The sequence below is a fragment of the Puntigrus tetrazona genome, chromosome 16 (genome assembly GCF_018831695.1).
Source record: "Puntigrus tetrazona isolate hp1 chromosome 16, ASM1883169v1, whole genome shotgun sequence".
NCBI classification, from domain to species: Eukaryota; Metazoa; Chordata; class Actinopteri; order Cypriniformes; family Cyprinidae; genus Puntigrus; species Puntigrus tetrazona.
Genome location: NC_056714.1, coordinates 12,746,366 through 12,765,219, shown reverse-complemented (window position 1 = coordinate 12,765,219; position 18,854 = coordinate 12,746,366). Strand labels below are relative to the sequence as shown.

The 18,854-nt window shown below is 37.8% G+C and overlaps 1 protein-coding gene across 1 annotated transcript; it reads right to left on the bottom strand.

The window, feature by feature from the left end:
• Nucleotides 1–7,395: 7,395 nt before the first annotated feature.
• On the bottom strand, nt 7,396–18,018 carry has2 (hyaluronan synthase 2). Its single transcript, XM_043260241.1, has 4 exons — nt 17,571–18,018; nt 12,255–12,881; nt 10,583–10,684; nt 7,396–9,653 (listed from the first exon to the last, which is right to left on the bottom strand). The coding sequence occupies exons 2-4, from the start codon at nt 12,879–12,881 to the stop codon at nt 8,724–8,726; spliced, it is 1,659 nt and encodes a 552-aa protein (XP_043116176.1). The 5' UTR covers nt 17,571–18,018; the 3' UTR covers nt 7,396–8,723.
• Nucleotides 18,019–18,854: the final 836 nt, after the last annotated feature.

Sequence of the window (18,854 nt, the reverse complement as noted above, 5' to 3'; positions counted from 1 at the left end):
CACACCCTGTCCCAAAGGAGCTAACGGAACAGCACTCCTATCTACAGAGCACAGCAGCGTTAGCCATGTACTGTTCCAGTTGCAGGAAGCCCCCTGGTTTATGCAGCATCTTGAACACAGAGAAGCGTCAAGCAGCATCATAAACAAACTGCTAAACATATGAAATACATCTGCATACTGTTGCATCTTCAGTCAAAACAACTGCATGCCCATTCACAAAATGATACTCTCCAGCGTCTTGCATGTTCACTTCTAACATACTTTGCCTTACCCTCTAAACAAACGGTGCTTCATGATGCCATAGAAGAACCTGTTTGTCTAAATGGTTCCCATAAAGAAAAACCTTTAATATCTAAAAAAAAAATCTTGAGATGGTTCTTTGAAGGACCTTTGACTGAATTAAATGATCGAATCCGAAAATTTACATCGCCGTGAGGAACCTGCTATTTATCAATTGCAAGTTTATTTTTGTTCTGCTAGTAAAAAATAGTTACTAAGCCCATTTCATGTGTCCAAACAAAACAAAGCAATAAAATCAGTTGAGTGAACGATTCAATGACCCCGTTTACACTAAGAAAGATAAAGATAATGATATTAGCGTCCACATCGGCAAACAATATTGTCTGTTTTTTTCTAAGAGGAAGTGCATCTATCACTTAGATTTTCTTGAGCTCTTGATAGCAGGATGGATTCTGACTGGCTTTCAATGGAATGATTCCACTGATATTGTTTCTCTGTGCTGTGGGCTCTGCTATTCTTTAATACTGAGAACAATTTTTAGAACTATATAGTTATCATGCTTGGTGCGAACATGATGTACTGATTAAGATTTATTCAGTTCCTGTGTGACAAACAAATTTTTTTAACAAATCAATTCAGGAATTCAAGGATTCATCTCTTTCATAAAGAGCCTTAACATCCATGAAATATTTACATTCCACAAAAGGTTCTAAACAGTGAGATTGTTTTGATTAAAAAAAAATTAAAAATGGTTCTTCACTTTAAAAGCGAATGTTTAATTAGTACTCTCAGAACACTGCTTGACCAATCACTTCCACAATTTCCCACAGAAAACGCAAAAAGGTTCAGCATCTGTCTGGACTTGAACATGGCACATCCATTCTATTCATCTTCTTATCGAAGATACAAACTAGATGAGCATTTCCCATCATGACTCAACAAAATTTTAAAACTGTATCTGTATCTGTGTAAGGGCTGTGAGATTGTTTGCATAGACACAAATATTAATATCAAGTGATGTTATTTTTAGTGCAAAAATACTGAGCTGGGAATTTTGCTTCTTTCCTCTATTTATTCACAAGATTTGACGGGAGTTGGCTTGCAGATCTTGAAGTCTCCTAACAGATCTCATTCACATGTATTCGTCATCTGATGTTTGAAAAAGCCAGCTCATTTTAATCATCACGCTCAGGGGAGACCCAACAGCAATCTGTGCTGTAAAGAGACCATTTGTTTTCTTCATTTATGAGAATTCAAGCTGGCATGATTTCTTCACAAACGCACTTTGTTTTTGGTTTTGCTCTTTTTTTCTACTCTGTTGTTGGCTCTGAAATTTGGACTGTATTTGTTGCATCTGGGATTAAGCTGACTTCAGATAAAAGTGGTTAAATAAAACATGGACAGTGATGTACTCATGCTTTACACAAAAAAATCTGGCTTTTTCTAGCTAAAGTGGACATTAAGTTTCCAACAATGGCTCATTAACTTCAACGAAAGTCAACGTTTGTTCAGAATGTAGCGCTGTTTTCACTCTAAAAGAGCAAAATATCGCACCAAATGATCACTGTGACATTATGACGCATTTCAACACACAATTCACAAATTCAGCTCGACCTGGACTGCTCCTGGTGGAATATCTTTATTGTTCCTCTTGGACTGCGATTCGAGGAAGTGCTCACTCACTACATCTGTGTGTGTTGTATGTAAACGGAATGGCGGTAAATCTCTTTTTGAGAGTAATTTTCAGAGTGGAAGCAGAACTCATCTCTTTTCATTCACACTGGGATGTTGAGTATGATGGATGAGGCTGTCAGACCCCGCTGCTAGAGGTTAATAAACGCAAAGCGAAAGATTTGATTCAAAGACTGTTTGCACTTCATAAGCTGTTCTGGCAAGAGGCTCAGTCTTTGCAAAGTTATACTCTTTCATTACTTTTTTGCTGTCTTCTTGTAGAGAAATTCCCCCTCAAACATTAGATTAGAGGGTTTTTTAAACGGTTTGTTGTGTTGGGTACTTTTCTGCGAGCTGTGTGAATGGGATTATGGGTAGTGAGTGTGTTTTAGGGCACCTCTCTTCTTCAGTTTTGATACGTGAAACATTTTATTGGATGCAGAAATAAAGGAGACTCATAGCCTGCCAAGAGGGACCGAAACAATAGAGCACTGGACTGATTCAGTCTACAAACACACAACAAAAGAATTAAGCAAATTACAGGATGATTTGTGCTGCTGGCATTTGAACCATGCGTGCTGTAAATAATGCTTGAAAAATAATACACTTTTTTTATTATTTGTTTACTTGCTATTCTACGACAAATAGTTTTAAGTTAACACAAAAAGGAAAGCAGATGAATTGGATTAATGGTGACATTTTTGAGTCTTTATTTATTTATTTATATCTCTTATGTATTCATTCTGACTCACATTGTTTTCTAAAAAAGAATAAATGTGAAATTTATAATAAATGGGATTTTTATAATAATAAAACTCTTCTATTTAAAACTTGTTATTAATAAATTATTCAAGCTATTTTTTTCAATCTTTAAGTATATGGTATTATCATAATATTATAGCACCTCATTACAAATTGCATATAATTTTGTAAACACTAAAACTAAAATTATGTCAATATGTATAACATGTCTATGCTGTTACACAGTGAGCATTTTACTCCACTGTCTTCACTTTAACGTTTGCTTGAAAGTGACACTGTATCAACTCACTGATATGTAGATTTTTATCTTTTTTTTTTTTTTGGATTTGATAATTAATTTGACTAGCCTAATTTGACTTCACTATTTTTCCATTAGTCATTAATTAAGTTCCATGCCCCATGTTTGCATATGAAGTACATTCTATAGATCAATCTGGAGAAGACATCATAGTTATGTCACTTGCAGCTGTGCATGCATTGCAGTGGCAGAAAAACACTGGTAACAAGTAGTGGTAAAAAAAAGGTAACACTTTAGAATAGGGAACACATGTTCACTATAATTAGCTAGGGGTTTTCCCTCAGTAAACTTCTAATTTGCTGTTCATTATTAGTTAGTAAGGTAAGTGTTATATTTAGGTACTGGTTTGGGTTAAGGGATCACAGAATATCGTATTAATAAGTGTCTATATTGAAAGTACTAATAATCAGCCAATATGCTAGCAACATCCATATCCAATACTAAATAGTAAGTTAAAAAAGACAATTGCTCCTTAAAATTGCTCCTTAAAAAGACAATTGCTCCTTAAAAAACGGTCTATGGTGCACATCCACTTGTGTCATAAATTGCAGATTTCCTTCACTTGAATTCTCATCTATTTCAGCTAAAGGTGCACAAACTATGGTCAGTTATAGGGAGGTAAGTTCTCAAACTCAAACATCACAAAACAGGATATTTCAGAGGCACCAGGTTTACAAAACTGACCAATAAAGGCTGTATGTCCTAGTGAACCTTTGACCTGTGAATTTCCCCCATGTAGCCTTTCAAATAACCTTACCGTTTGATACTTCCTGTCATGTGAGACAGGTCAATGCAAACAGAGCAGAGCTCCACACTGGGCCTGTCGCTCAAAACATATGACCTCATCTTGACATAGCAAATTTGATTCTTCTCATTCCAACACACCGATGGCTGAAATACCCAACAGAACTGGGTGATGTGAGAAATTCTCCAATAAAGGTAATACTGGAAGACTGCTGTCTCAGTGGAATATCCTTTAGGCATTTGCATGTTGCAAGGGGACCATTTGTCTTCATCACTGTGTATATTATCTGCCCAAACTTTCAGTTTAGGATGATTTATAACCAGTGAATAGGCAGCCTGGGGTTAAAAGACTCCACACGATGCTTTTGTTCATCTAAAATGAAAGAGATGATGTGTCTCTGGCTGTATGAAAGGTGGTCACCTCAGTCAACTTTTGACCAATCCCCCACACATTCCAACTAAATTTAACCCCAATTACTTAATTTTGCCAATTTTACCAATTACCTTTCTAATTGGAAAAACATTTTCTTGTGTTGCAACCCCTGGATGAAGTACAGAGGAAAGTTCTTGCCCTTATTAAAAACATTTTCTTGATCACTTCAGGATCAATTATCCAGTATCTTGCTTGGGGATAAAATAAAAAAGAAAACCCAAATCTCAAGCGTGAGTTTTGAAAGGTTGAACAAAAACACCCCTCACCTTGAAACACTTTTTTTTTTTTTTTTTGCACAGCCATATTATGTTTTGATATCTTGCATGACTGAATTATAGTAATTTAAGCAGAGATATAAAACTGCATGGGAGACAAAGAGCAGGCCAGAAAAGGAAAGGCAGCTTGTCTCCCCAAATTTTCAGACCTAATGATTCCTTATTTACTTGAAAGTCCAAGACCTTTTAAACTCCAGAGACATGAGTAGAGAGTTTGAAAAAAAAAAAAAGATTTAAGCCTGTACATCGAATTATGTATAGCGTGCAAGCACTTTCAACTCAAATCTAATCAGGGGGTTCAAGTACTCTAATATAAAGACTAAGATTACTTAAAGGCTTTAAAAGCCTTGAAGACTTCAAGACGTTGATTTTTACAGTATATGAATCTTAAAACCTTCCCAAGTAATATTTATTTATGTGTTTTGTTTACAACATGAGTTCAGCAAAACATTGTGCTGTTTAAGATGCAAGACGACATTCATTAAGGATCATTTGATGAATATAAGAACATAAGTTACATGATGTTTGTCAAAAGGAATGACTGCATCTTGCCCAAACTGGTGAACGTTTGTGACCACCTAAATGCGTTTGCATTGTATTTTCATTTTTTGCTTTAATGCTAAGATTATATTTTGCTGAAAAGATCATGGAACATGAATGAGTGGACTTTGTTCTGGTTTTTCTGTGTTCCATTTAAAACAATGTATGTTTCTCTGTAATATTCACAGATCTGAAGCAATACTTTAGCCAAATATTACTGAATCAGTAAGCAAACACTGGATACTGGATGTAAAAAAAAAAATAAGTAGATAGACAGATGTAAATAAGCAGATTTTTAATTGTCCCGTGTTGTACAGAGTTTAAACAGACAATGCTTGTTGCTCATCTGCAGACACAGTCAGTGTTTTACGAGCCTTCAGTGTGATTCGCGCCATTCGGTGTGTCCACCTCCACCTGGCAGTTACATCAAGTGCATTGTTACCTCTGTGCAGATATCTTCACAGAGCCCTGGGAGTGCTTCAGAACATGACATGAGCTAAACCCATTTCCATTTCAGGGAATAGCCTTCCTAGTGGAACTTGTTTAGGATGTCCAAGCTGCTTTTCCATACAGTGACCAGGGCTGTGCAACATTAAGAAATGAAAATTCAATTACTGAATTTGAGTTAAAGTAGTGAACAGAAAGCAGAATAAATTAAAGCTGCAAGCAGCGTTGAAAAGGCCCTCGCGACCCAGGTTTACCTCTTCCTGGTGACTTTAGGAAAACATTAGATGGTCAGCAATATGAATGTAAAATCATAAATATAGTAGGAAAATGTCATTATATGTCAAACTTCCTGCTGCCAGCTGGTAGTGCTAAAACTATAACTGATTAGTGGCATATAGAGGTCTTCAAGGAAGGACTTTGATCAAACATTGGACATTTGGTGCATACTGAACACGGTCTGTTTGAATTAAAACAGAAAAACAAGCCATTTCCTGTTGCCAGCAAGTGGCAATATTGGCAATATTATTATAACAGAATATTTAGATATTTTCAGGCCAGGACTTATCGACCGTGTGACGTCTGGGGCAAATCGGACATTATATGGCTGAGTTAGAACAGCTTCCTTTTCCACAACTAACTTTCTCAGGACACCAAGGACACACTCTTTAAAGAAAACTAAATATATTTGCAATTTAACATTGCAAAGACATTTAAAGTAAACTGACCAAATATAATGTTGATGTCATTTAAAGTCTAAGAGGACTTAGAACAAAGCTTAAAACATGTCACTTCCTGTATCCAGCAGGTGGCACTATGACTGTAATTAAATATAGGCATGGGCATGTTTTCAGAACAGGTCTCTTATCTAACATGTGAAGTTTGGGTCAGCTCAGACATTGTCTGCCTGAATTATAATGACGGATTATTTCATGGCGAAGCATCAAAGTTTGTCAGGCCACCATGGACACGCTCCTTCAACAAAAACTCAAGATGAACTCAATTTAGCATCACAAAAGGCTTTAGATCACACTGATCAAAATTTGGTGTTGATTTGTTTAAGAGGAGTTCATTTAAATACAATGCCTGAAAATGGGACTTTTAAAGTTAGATTTAAAGTCAGAATTCTGAATTTGTTACTTGGAAATTTACAAATTTATATCACTCAGTTCTGACTTCATAGCTCGAAATTGCAAGTTTACATCACAATAACCTTTTTTTTATTCAGTGGTGGAAAAAGGCTTCCTTTAAAAACAGCAAAAAACTGTTGGGTTTTGGACTTTTTTTGTAGATATTAGTTTGTTACAAACTGCATTACCATAGACTTCTGCAACACCCAGTAAAGACTTGACAGCGATAAATTTGCACTACTTTTTTAGCTTTCAGAAGGAATCCTCTCCACCTGTGGCCGAGTGGACATGTGCAGCCCCTACACAAAATCTGGGATGAGGAATTTTTTGGACAGCCAAGGAAGACGGCTCCCGGGTTCATTCCGTCATCAGCCTCAAGTTTTCCCAAGACTGTCACGGGCACAATTCAGAGTTGTCAGCGATGTTTGAGATGGATTTCGCCTGCCAAAGCTATGGCTACGAACAGAATAATGAACTCTTTTTACGAAACCGTGAGTTTCATCTCTGGGCTGACCCAAGAAATCATCTTTGATTTATAGACTAACATGACAGCTTGCACTGAGGGATTACACTGCAGCGCTGCAGACATCTTTAAGTGCTCAGTCTAGACTCAGACTACGTGGCTACTCCATCCTGCTTACACTGTATATGTCATAAACAAAAAGCATTGCTATGGCAATAATCCTTCCTGATACAGAGTGAAAATAATTGTTCTATTCATCCCTCATCAGTCGCTAATGAAATAGCAGAATGAAGGCCAAGCAAGGTTCTTGTGTTTAAGAGCAGTCTGAGGTCTGAGGAATTCCCCTATTCACTACACGAACAGATGCCAGATTTGGAGAGAAAAAAACACATTCATCAGGTCATATATTTATTTTTCAAGGACATGATGCTTACAAAGAAAAGGTTGGATACGCATTATAAAGTATTTTCTTTTATTTGGCACAAAGACAAAAGTGCTTTATGACAATACTGCCTTAGTAAAAGCCCTCATCAATTACAATCCATATTGTAAAACGAAGTTACCTCAGTTATCATCACATTTTGCCACTTTGATATATGCTTCAAAATCATAATCCTCTTTAACATTTGGTAAACATTAAAATAATGTCATTTAATAGTAAATAAAATCAGGGCTTTTCCAGGAACCTAAGCCAGGGCATTATTAGATATTAAGGTTTGGCATCACTGGAAAAGCTTTTTTGCAAATATTCTGGACACTGATGGATGATAGATTATGTGAAATAATAACAATCACAAGAGGCATCTGTGCCTCATTTATATGCAAATGCTCCTGTGTCACTTTCTGGAAGATTTGCATAGCAGTGTGATATTGGCACATGCCAGAATTGCATAGATTGTGTGGGACTGTCAATTATTTTGACAGGACAATTCAAAACATTCAACCAAGCCAGCATATGATAATTTCATATGTAAGAAAGCTATAAATCAAAATGTTGTATAAATAGACTGGTCTTCCCTCCACCTAATACTTATTATAATAACACAGGTTCATCGCCCTTCTTGTCAATGAATAACTTATCTCTAGATTTGCCTTTTATCGCTGTCATCACAGAGACAAATCCAGCTTCTTAATTTCACATTTTGGTCAGATAGGCAAGTCTTAAAGAGTTGAAAATAAAGAATCTTTGGTGGCAAAGAAAAAAATAAAAGTCTATATAAAAGGCAATAAAATACATAATGCAAATACAAAGTACAGCACAATCAAAAAATTTATCAGAAGTTCTGTTTTGGATTTCAGTTCGAAAATGTATATATATATATATATATATATATATAAAAACAAGCTAAAATTAAAATCATAAATTACTTAAGAAAAAAAAGAGTCTTATCTGACTCTATCCCAAACACTCACACAATGCAAACATAACCACTGAGGTATTTTGTTCTTTAAAGTTCTATATCAAGCATTACGCATAATGAGAATGTACGTGAAAGTGCAAAGAAGTTGTCATTTGGTGGTGGAATACTAAAACATCAAGAGTGTCAAAGCTCACAAATTACAAAGTTTTACCTTTACCATGTCAAAGGATTATCCTTAGTAACAGTCACAGCAGCAATGATTTCTCCTCACTTCCTGTCGACTGTCGACAGCCCGCATTCAGATAACAGTCTGAAATTGTTTTTAATGTAAACGTAGAAAGGAAGAAGGGCACTGGGAAATACTATACGTCAAGAACCATATCATACTGTTGTCCTTTTTTCCTCTTGCCACACTTCATAATGAGGACAGCGTACAAAGTCAAGAACACGACCCAGTAGCTGGCATACACGATTGCGCCAATTATCAAAACTACTTTTTCGGACTCTGGAAAGGGCTTTCGCGTCTCTTGGATTATGGTATAAATAATGCCAACAAAAAGAATGGTAAACCAAACTGATATCGGAATTAGTCCGATAAAGTTCACCACCACTGTCTTCCTTCCAGATGTTCCCCAACCCGATTTGTTTATGGTGGCTATTGCAAACATCTTTGCCGGGAGCAGACTCGACATGTATAACACTGAGTAGAAGGACATGAAGACCATGACAATGTTTCCGCGGAGGCAACTGGCGAACGAAGACTTGATGAGCGCCACCACCTGGACGATCAGCAGGAACAGAAGGATATTCCAGATCCTGCCCTGGTAGAAGAGCTGGATCGCAGTGGCGATGAGAAAGAAGGGGAAAAAGCCGGTGATGACAGCTTCGTAGGTCATCCACAAGTGGTGCTTGTGAAACCACATGGAGTTGTAAAGCCACTCTCTGAAATACGATTTACTCCAGCGGGTTTGCTGGTTGAGCCAGCGCAGGTAGGTAATGGGCGTCTCAGTCAAGCACTTGGAGCGGGCGGTGTATTTTGTGGCATATCCCAGGCTCAGGACTCGGTTGGTCAGGTGGCGGTCATCACCGAAACTGCAGTGGCTTCCCATGAATGTCTGATTGTACCAGTCCTCCAGAAACTCATGAAGCAGGGAGTTCCTGTACATTCCCAAGGGCCCGCTAATACATTGAACGCACCCAAAATATGACTGGCAAGCTCTTTCGATGTTGAACGCCATCCAATATCTCACACTGCTTAGGAAGGAGACCCACGATTCGTATTTGTTTAGAATCTACAGGGACACAATAACCAACAGGATTAGAAATCAAAGAGAATCTATAGTTTGACATATGTATGTTTTGGTCACCTGCCACAGAATATAGATTGAAACACTAAAGAACCGTGAGAAACTAGAAAAGATCTAAAGACTCTGTACAGGATGCACAGTAATATGTATTTTAGTTGACATATGAACCAAAAAAGGTATATTTAAGTACTTTGAACAACTCTATCAAATCACCCTGCCTCTCCACCCCAAAAAACAACAACTGCCCTGACTATAAATCAGAAGACTGTAGTTGGGGAAAACCCTATTTTTTCAGTCCATGTAGCTATAATGGAAGTCTTACTCTGTATGTAACCAACAAAATGTTTTCTTTCATTCTAACCCCTGGTTTCACAGATTTAAGCCTAGTCCCATACTAAAATACATGACTTAGTTTTGGTTAGTTTTAACTGAAAGAAACTTGCACTGATCTTAAAATGTGTCGGTTCCATTGTTTTGTCTGAAGATGCACATTAGCAGTGTTAGCAAAAGTTGCTAAAATGTCCTAACTGGTATACGGCCTAATCATAGCTTAATCTAAGCTCTGTCTATAAGACCAGGCCTAAAAGTAAAAATTTATAATAGCAAATACATATAATGACAAAACAGAAAAATGCAATGTCACTTGTTGCTGCATTATCTAAAATATCAAGGTGTCTACAAACAAATAATGACTTCTCAGAATGAGCAGCCATTTCTTCCCCCAGTTTTAAAGAAATTGATTTTAGTGGAATTGATTGATTGATTGATTGATTCTTTGATTGACTGACTTGACTTAAACCATACTTAGACTTCCTCTAAAACTCAATGTTGGAATATTTAATAAGGTTAATGACAAAATGGCTATATACATTCTTGAGGCTGGATATATTAAAACTGTATGAAAAAACACACACCTGTACATCTCCACCTACTCCTCCAACCATGGGATCTTCTTCCAAAACCTTCACCATCTCCACTGAGGAGGCCGGGTCCAACATGGTATCTGAATCACATACCTGAATCGCATAAAGAATATGCACGGTTTAACCTTAAAAATAAAAATACATATACTAGTGCATTCCACATATTCTAGTTAAAATTTAGTTAAACCAGTGTTTGCACCACATTCACTGATGCACCACATTGTTCCACAAGATACAAGATGCCTGATATCATTAATATGACATGTTCCTTCAAAGAGATTTATCCTTGGTGCAAATATTATTCTCTTCCACAATCACATCTATAGAAACCAGCTTGTCTTTTTGTGAGTGGTCACGATGAATCAAATGTGCTGCTAAATATGCTCGGACAAATATATCAATCTCTCCCTGAGGTAATTTTAATCATTAAGTTCTGGCTTACATGTTTAGTTACAGGGCCAAAAATTTAGGCCCATCAAAAACAAGCACATACTGTTCAAATCTTAGTACAGATTTGGTTTAAATGTTCTAACATCGAAACATTAAGCAAGCATCGCCCAGAGGTTATCTCGTTTTTTCTGGGGAAAGTCATGTATGCCACTTTGCTTTTACAACTGAACCCCATAGTGAGACTAACCACAGGCCAGGTAGCAAGATCAGTGATAAGTTAAACACAATTAGGCCTCTACACTCAGAGCAAAGGTCAGGGATCTCATTGGAACCAGGTGGCATGTGGATAAAATAACATCATTTGTTCAGTATACAAGGGAGCCTTCACAAAATTACCCATAAATGACAGCTTGGGGTTTACCTTTCTCAGAGACTGTTCACACAGAACACATAATTAATTTCCAACTTGACGTAGCTTTTCAAAAATGCAGTGTTTATGCATCAAACAGCCAAATATGTAGTGTATATAAACGCAAAAACATATTCTGTGAGAACGGGTGTTCAGATGTTTTTCTAGGTTTTGGGTTTGTTGAGCTAGAATCTTTCTTACATCAAAAGCAATTGCACAATTGTTTGGATTACATAAGAGGACATCTGATCACTAGTTTTGCCGATAAATCTACAGAATGACGTTGTGTTGCAAATAGATCGAACAAAAGTAAATATTCTCATGTAGCATTCTACCAAAGCCACAGAAAGTCTATTTTCTGATGTGAAAACACATGCATACAGCTGTTCTCAACTGTAAAATTCTCCAAAATAATTAGCCTCTTTTGGTTGGAACTTGTAAAAATTCAGGAGCGGGAATTATACGTTTAGAATAAACCACCACAGAAAAGGTCCTTGGGGGTTTAATGTATTTATGTTACTTATTTATGAACATGCATTTATATGACACATTCCCTTGAGCTAAATAACTACTCAATGTCATGAGCTAATAGTATGTGCTCCGAGATGGCATGGAAAATACCAGCGATCTGTTCTGGAAATGCCAGAAATATCCCCGTGATATGCAAACGAATTCCCACAGAAGTCCCTCAATGAACAGCATCAGTGTTAACCAGGAATGTACTTTCCTCACTCTCAGTACACTACATGCTTCAGCCTAGCATCCACTTATAGAGTCACAAAAGCTTCTTTGTACAATTTGCCTGTGTTGCCCTGGTGTACTTGGCTAGGCAAGGCTTGAGCCGCCTGAGAGAGATAGACTCACCTGTACGTAGTCGACACTTCTTCCCAGGGCTTTGAAGGCGGTGTACATGACCTCCCTCTTCCCGCCCCACTTCTGCATGATGCACACACACTTATTGTTGAGAACCAGTCGAGAAACGTGCTGCAAGCTCTCTGCATACGATTCTTCGGTTTCCTCTGGTCCTTTCTGGTGGTAGTTGCTTTTCCAAATGTATGTGGCTGCTTTGTCCCGGCCCATGATGTCCCGAAAGATCTCCATCATGTAGCAGTCATCATCGTTGTTCCCATCGATAACCATAATGACCTTTATCCCAGGATAGGTGAGCCTTTTCACAGATAATAAACACTTTCTCAGGTAGTTGGGGTCTTCCTGATAGGCTGCGATGCAAAGAGCCAGTGACTTGTTCAGTTTAATCGGTGTTTCCAGGGAACGTTTCATGTTCCTGTGCTCCAGTAGAGCAAACAAGCTCTGGATGATGAGGTGAATAACTAGAATTGCTCCATAAAGACCAAAGGACAAGTAGTTGCCTGCTGTTGTTATGAGCTTATACCCCATGATATAAGCAGTAGAGATTCCCACAAGCAGGGTAATGCCGAACAGTGTCGTCCCAACAATCCTCAAGTAGGTGATCAATTTATCACATCTCATCTGAAAACAACAAAAGGACATTGAAGGGTAAATATTATGATTTGCAACCACTTTACCAAATACGTTCTTTTGAGGAACTGCTATTTTTCCGTACATCTAAAGTCAGAACGTCCAATATTGTTTTGGACCCAGATAACTGATAAAAACTGTTCTTTAGAATATCTTCTTGAACTTGTCATGCAGGTTTGGAACGGCATGAGGGTGGGTAAATGAACACAGAACCATCCATTTCAGAACAACTTCATGGACAGCACTCATAAAAGAAATTAATGCGAATGTGTGGACAGCTTTGTGGTGACGATGACAGACATTTGCTCGTATGGAAGCATAAAATACACGCATCTGTTCTCGCCGCATAAGTGACAGTATATTTCAGACAGCATCGTATTTCTTCCTCTTTCCTCGTCTTCTGAATATCTGAGTGGTCTTTATGGCCATTTGTTCCAAGTTTCCTTACTAATGCAGTTCCCCATCTGCTTGGCAGACGTGACTATGCCGCACCACCCTCTGACATCATCTGTTTATATCTCCGTGGGAACGCATGAACAGTGAAATTTAGATTTCAGAGGTCTCTACTAAAGACCCTCTGTCTTATTATTGCTGAACGCGGCCATTGTATTAATGATGGCGTCTTGTTTTATCGACTCAAATCTCGTTTCTTCTGTGATGTTGTCCCTCTTGGTTTAGATTATGAAGTGGTTCTGGCCTTGGAGGGAGGTTGATATGATGGACTACAGCACAATGTGAGTCTAACTGGCACGTGTCACAGCCTTTAACGTCATCCTGCATGTTTACGAGGCCCTCTGGACCCTCCAAACCCCACCTTATCCGCATAGACACGTGCAAGCCTGTTAGAATTAAGGGGAGCATGTGGTGTTAATGTCTCAAACGCCTGTACTGCTCTCAGGGTATCCCTAAACCTGCTTTCATGTCTTGTTTAAACTCTAGATGAACCCAAACATCTCATTTGAAAGTGCTAAGACTGCTGACAAGACAAAACGTAGCCCACACCTAAGAGGACACTAACATTTATCATGGCCGTACAGGATATTTAAATCATTTCTGTCTTTGTTGATGACCTAATTTCTCATCTTTATACAAACTGGTATAGGTTTTGCATTTCTAAGGGTGAATGTGCAGGGTTTACAAGTGTATATTGACTCATCTTGTTGTGAATGGGGGTGGATAATCCTGTCGATGAAATGGTCCTGTGTGAAACATCTGCCATCAGTAGATTTTGTCTGATTGAATTAAATATGGTAATTGGCTCGTTCACACCAACAACGATAACTATAAAGTCATTCTATGTGAATAGAGAAGCCCAAACCACAACAATAATGATAACAATGCAGAGTAACAATATTGTTGGAATCACTTACAGAACAGTTTTTTTCCACAACGATAACCACAACAGTTAAACAGGATTCACCTAACTTGGAAGAGTTGTCATGTGCTAATAATCAGCATGTGCTAATAATAAACAATATTATCATTCCTTGGTGTGAATACTAATATAGTTGTCATTATCTTCATTGTTATCATTCTAGAACAGTTAAATATATGCTTTTGTTTGCTTTACTAGTTGCCTATATCTCATCATGTATATTATATCATGTATATTATCTGGCTGTGATCCAACGGAGCAGGGAGGAGATACAAAGAGTCAAGGATCACTAAAAGTTGAATCATCCTAAATGGGGAAAACTATAACTTCGGCTTTGAAGAGAGATGAAATATTACAGTGCGAAAAAAGTGCATCTGCACTAGCCAAAAGAGACCAAGGCCTGTGATATCCACTGAACACCTTCAGAAAATGTAGTATTATTATTTTTTGGAAATATTCATTTAGAGAGGATTTTTGCACTATGCTTGATAGTAGGGGGAGGTAGATTGTGTAGTTTAATAGAGACAGGGGATTTGTTCATCTTTATCCTCAGATTTGGAGGAGCTTCCTTTAGACAAAGCTTCATTTGGAACACAATAACTTGTGAAGGGCCATCAATGAGGCAGGAAATCCATGGCTCAGAGCTTAACACTCCTTTTGGGGAAACTAGATAGTAAAGTAGGTGATCATTTTTATTTAGCAACAGTGGATCTGTCAGTCATTTGCAATCTATCCTATTTTAATTTAGATATTCAAATATCCAATAATAAAAACAAATAAAATATAAAATAACTTGAAATACACAAAAAAGAAAGATAGCTTCAAAATACTGACATAATCTTCATAAAAAAGATGGTAGAATAAACTCAAGTTGTTTCACAGAAACTGTGTTGGTGGGAATTTTGGCACTGACTCAGAACTAGAGACACTGCCTTGTTGCACGTCCTGCCCATCTGAGATACTCCAGTGTATTCCCAGGCACTGGAGGAAGCTTCTGCTTCTCCGAAGTGGGTGGTTCTGAGATGGTGGGGAACTTGGGGAACTGCCACAACCTCCTCCCAGAGGAACTATCCAACCTCCATCACTGAGACACATCCATCACTCTGCCATGGCTCTATGGTGTGGCCTTGTCAGACACTGTGGCCACCATGTTCGCTGCTGTTCAGGCTCCCGCCGCCTGGCTTAGTACAAAATTCTGCCTCCATGCCTGATTCCACCTTTCAACCTTCCACGACTCTCGTACCTCACTAAGTCTCACCTTTAGTCCCAAAACAAACAGTGTTTCTCTAATGTTTAAGACTGTCAGAAGAAATAATGTGGCATTTCCACAAGTTGTTATAAGTGCCTTGAGGGCTAACTGCAATTAGGTTATTGTATGAACTTTGGCCACTAGGAGCCCCCTGGATTTGACACAATTTCTGCTGCATGTAGTAGACTGTCGTGAACAGCTGGGTCTTATCTTAGGCACATGGCCAAGGTTGTAGCATTTTGAACTCCAGCAGCAGCCTAATTTTCAATGACACAGTCTTACATCCTGCAGCAGAACCTGATTTTACCAAGTACAACATCTTTGCTGACCTTGGACCAACTTTGTGATTAGCCAATCAGATTTGAAGAACTAGTTTATAGTTTTTGTGAAGTTTAGGCTTACATCAGTTTTGGTGCTCATTCATTTATCATTTCTTCTGATTTTAGGGATTACTCATAGTTAAGGTTAGTTTTAGTTGTAAGGATATGGTCAACATATTTTGTTTACCTTGGAACAACATTTTATTCCAAAAATGTTGTTCCAAGGTAAACAAAATATGTTGACCTAAGAACACATCTATCTCAGCAAAATCAGAACATACCACTCTGCACATTTAAGGCAGCCAAGTTTGGCATCCAATTAATAAAACTAACATTTCTGAGGTAAAATAATATCAATGTTGGCTATAATTTTTAAATGATAATTAGAAGCTATAGTGCTAAAATACTGCACAGCTTTTCCCATTATTTGACGAGTGCCATAATGTGATCAAAGGTTATGTGACTGTAAATATATATGTAATGAAAATGTAAATGTTTGGGGAAAGTCTTTGAAGATATTATTTTAGGAAGGAATTCATGTTTAAGCACTATACAAATTATTGTTGCCATTGGGAGGTCTGACCTCTTTAATTAAGGCTTGAACCCCTCAAACAAAGTCATGACAAAAGCATGTATTCTTGTAACATACAAGTATATTTACGTTTCAGTAGCCTTTTCAAACAACCGCATAATTAGATTGCAAGTTGGTCAGATCACAATACAAAAGACGCTGATCAACAAAAGTCCTGTTGGCTTGAAGAGGTTGCCATGGCAATAGTGGACTGCTTGAAAGTTTAGGATTAGTTTTGGATGGCACGTGGAAAATTATAGGCTTATTATGAAAATTAACCACGGTATTACTACAAATTAAACCAAGGAATCGTGGTTACTATAGTTAAAACATGGCAAGGTATTTGTAGTAAAACTGAGGTTGTGAAAATAAAGAGTTAAAAACATTACTACAATAAAAAAAAACATGGTTACTACGCATTTACTACAATAAAACCATGGTATATAGGCTACCACTTTGTATGCTCTATCACTTTTAATGCATTTCCAGAAAGCTAAAAGTTCTGTTTAGAAAAGTTCTGTTTAGTTTATATTATCCGTTTGTTTCACATGTTACCAAGAAAACTCCTGAGGGAGCCTACCGAAAAGCGTCATTACGCATCATTAGTAGATTGCGTCACCCTTAGTTTTACGGCTGCTGCTGGATTGCGCGCAATATCTTTTATGCTCTGCTATTGGTCAGACGGTCCGTATGATATTTCATTATCTTAAAGCCCCGGTAGAGCCGCAAACGCCGAATAAATGTCTAAAATATATCAAGCCGATGTTATTCAGTAAGCCTTGCTGTTCTTGAGGAAACGGCGTTTGTAAAAATAAAAAAAAGAAACCTGTCAGAAAGAGCAGCTGATGAGCTCAGGTTTACCAACAATGGCTCGAGAACCGAACGCGAAGCAGGCTACATGAATAATATCCATTCCGTATAAATATCTGCTGTTATTTATCAGCTGTAGCCTTACTCAGAAATATGTTGAAATTAAACAGGCTGCTACAACCTGTAGGATTTTGGGAAAAAAAAGAATTGGCACGTGTGGGTATTGCAATCACTTATGGCTGAACCCCATTCATTCAGATATGATTGTTTAAAGCAACGTCAAATACACGCATCTAACGGAGCAACGTGTGTCAATCGAAAGAGCTCATACAGTATCATACAGATCATACAGTACCTTGGAGCAGCTGTGTGGAGATGTTAGTTAAACAGGGATGCTGTCCGACGAGGTTCTGCACGCTCCAGACACTGGTGCAAAACTTCCCATGCAAGTTTTTGGGTAAAGTACAGAAGACACCGGCATGGAGCATCTAAAAACGAAGACGTGCCGTATCCACGTTTTCCATAAAACGAAAGAACATTCAAGTTTCTCGCCTCCTCCAATACATTATATAGTGTAGTTTGCATCAGTCTGCTGTGATGAGGTCTGCTGGAGCATCTTGGCAGTTCATTCTGACGTTGTCAGCTGATGAAAGAATCAAAGTTATCCAACAGCAGTCAATGTTGGTGACTTAAAAATGTAACTCATTCAAGTTTTTCCAAGCGTACAGGTTGAAGCTGTGAACTGTCCTTTTCTGCGTCTAATTTCTTCCAGACGCTTTAACTTTATGCTTCCTGTAAGCCATACATTTGTAAGACTTTTAACCGGGCAGGGTTTTGGACTTGTTTTAATAAGGGGGTTGGTTTGGGGGCGAGGAGGAGTGAACATCTAAGAGAGAGAGAAAAAAAAAGTGCTGCCCATTCAAACTTCCGAAATGGGGGTGGGTATGAGTTAATCAAGCAATTAGCCAAACAGTCTTTAGCTAAAAAGAAAAAAAAGGGTGAAGCTGTGGACATATTTCTAATAACAAGAAAGAAACAAAGACAGGAAAAAATGATAAATTATCAAAACGATTAATTATTAAATGAATAATTACTGTGAATAACCGTGAAGACTAAATGAATTACTTTACCAAATGCATACGAACAACAGAAAAGGCGTTTCGGAATATTCAGGGTATTTTTAACCGTTTTAAAAGTAACTGTTTTGCCAATTTTATGTAGAATACAGTGAATCAAAGACTCCTGGGAACTTTTTGATGGTCATTGATTCTCAGTTGCGCTTGTGATTTTGAGGACACATATTTACCACAAGAGTGCGCCACACAATTCAAAATCTGTTCACATTCATGGCTGTGAAAGTCGTCTTGCAACAGCCTACTGATATTCACTGTGGGCCAAAAGCAATGTAAAATGCTTTTGATATGCATATTCTAATGCTATTTTTTTAACGATGTTCTTTCCTTTTCATTAAACTCACAAATAGATCAATATCGAGCAATCTTTCACTCAGCACATAGACATCAGCAATTTAAAAAAATAAATAGACTCAACAAGCAACCTATAGCAAAGTAACCTACGCATTTGATCATTATTTGTTTATGGTCCCTTTGCTTCTTTGAGCCAATTCCCCACTAGGTTC

What these genes read in the sequence shown, in the direction of transcription:
- has2 (XM_043260241.1), bottom strand. Translation starts at nt 12,881, where the DNA reads ATGAGATGTGATAAATTGATCACCTACTTGAGGATTGTTGGGACGACA. An exon ending in GAAGTGTCGACTACGTACAG is followed by an intron (nt 10,685 to 12,254) that starts GTGAGTCTATCT and finishes TATGCGATTCAG; the next exon opens with GTATGTGATTCAGATACCAT. An exon ending in GAGTAGGTGGAGATGTACAG is followed by an intron (nt 9,654 to 10,582) that starts GTGTGTGTTTTT and finishes GTGTCCCTGTAG; the next exon opens with ATTCTAAACAAATACGAATC.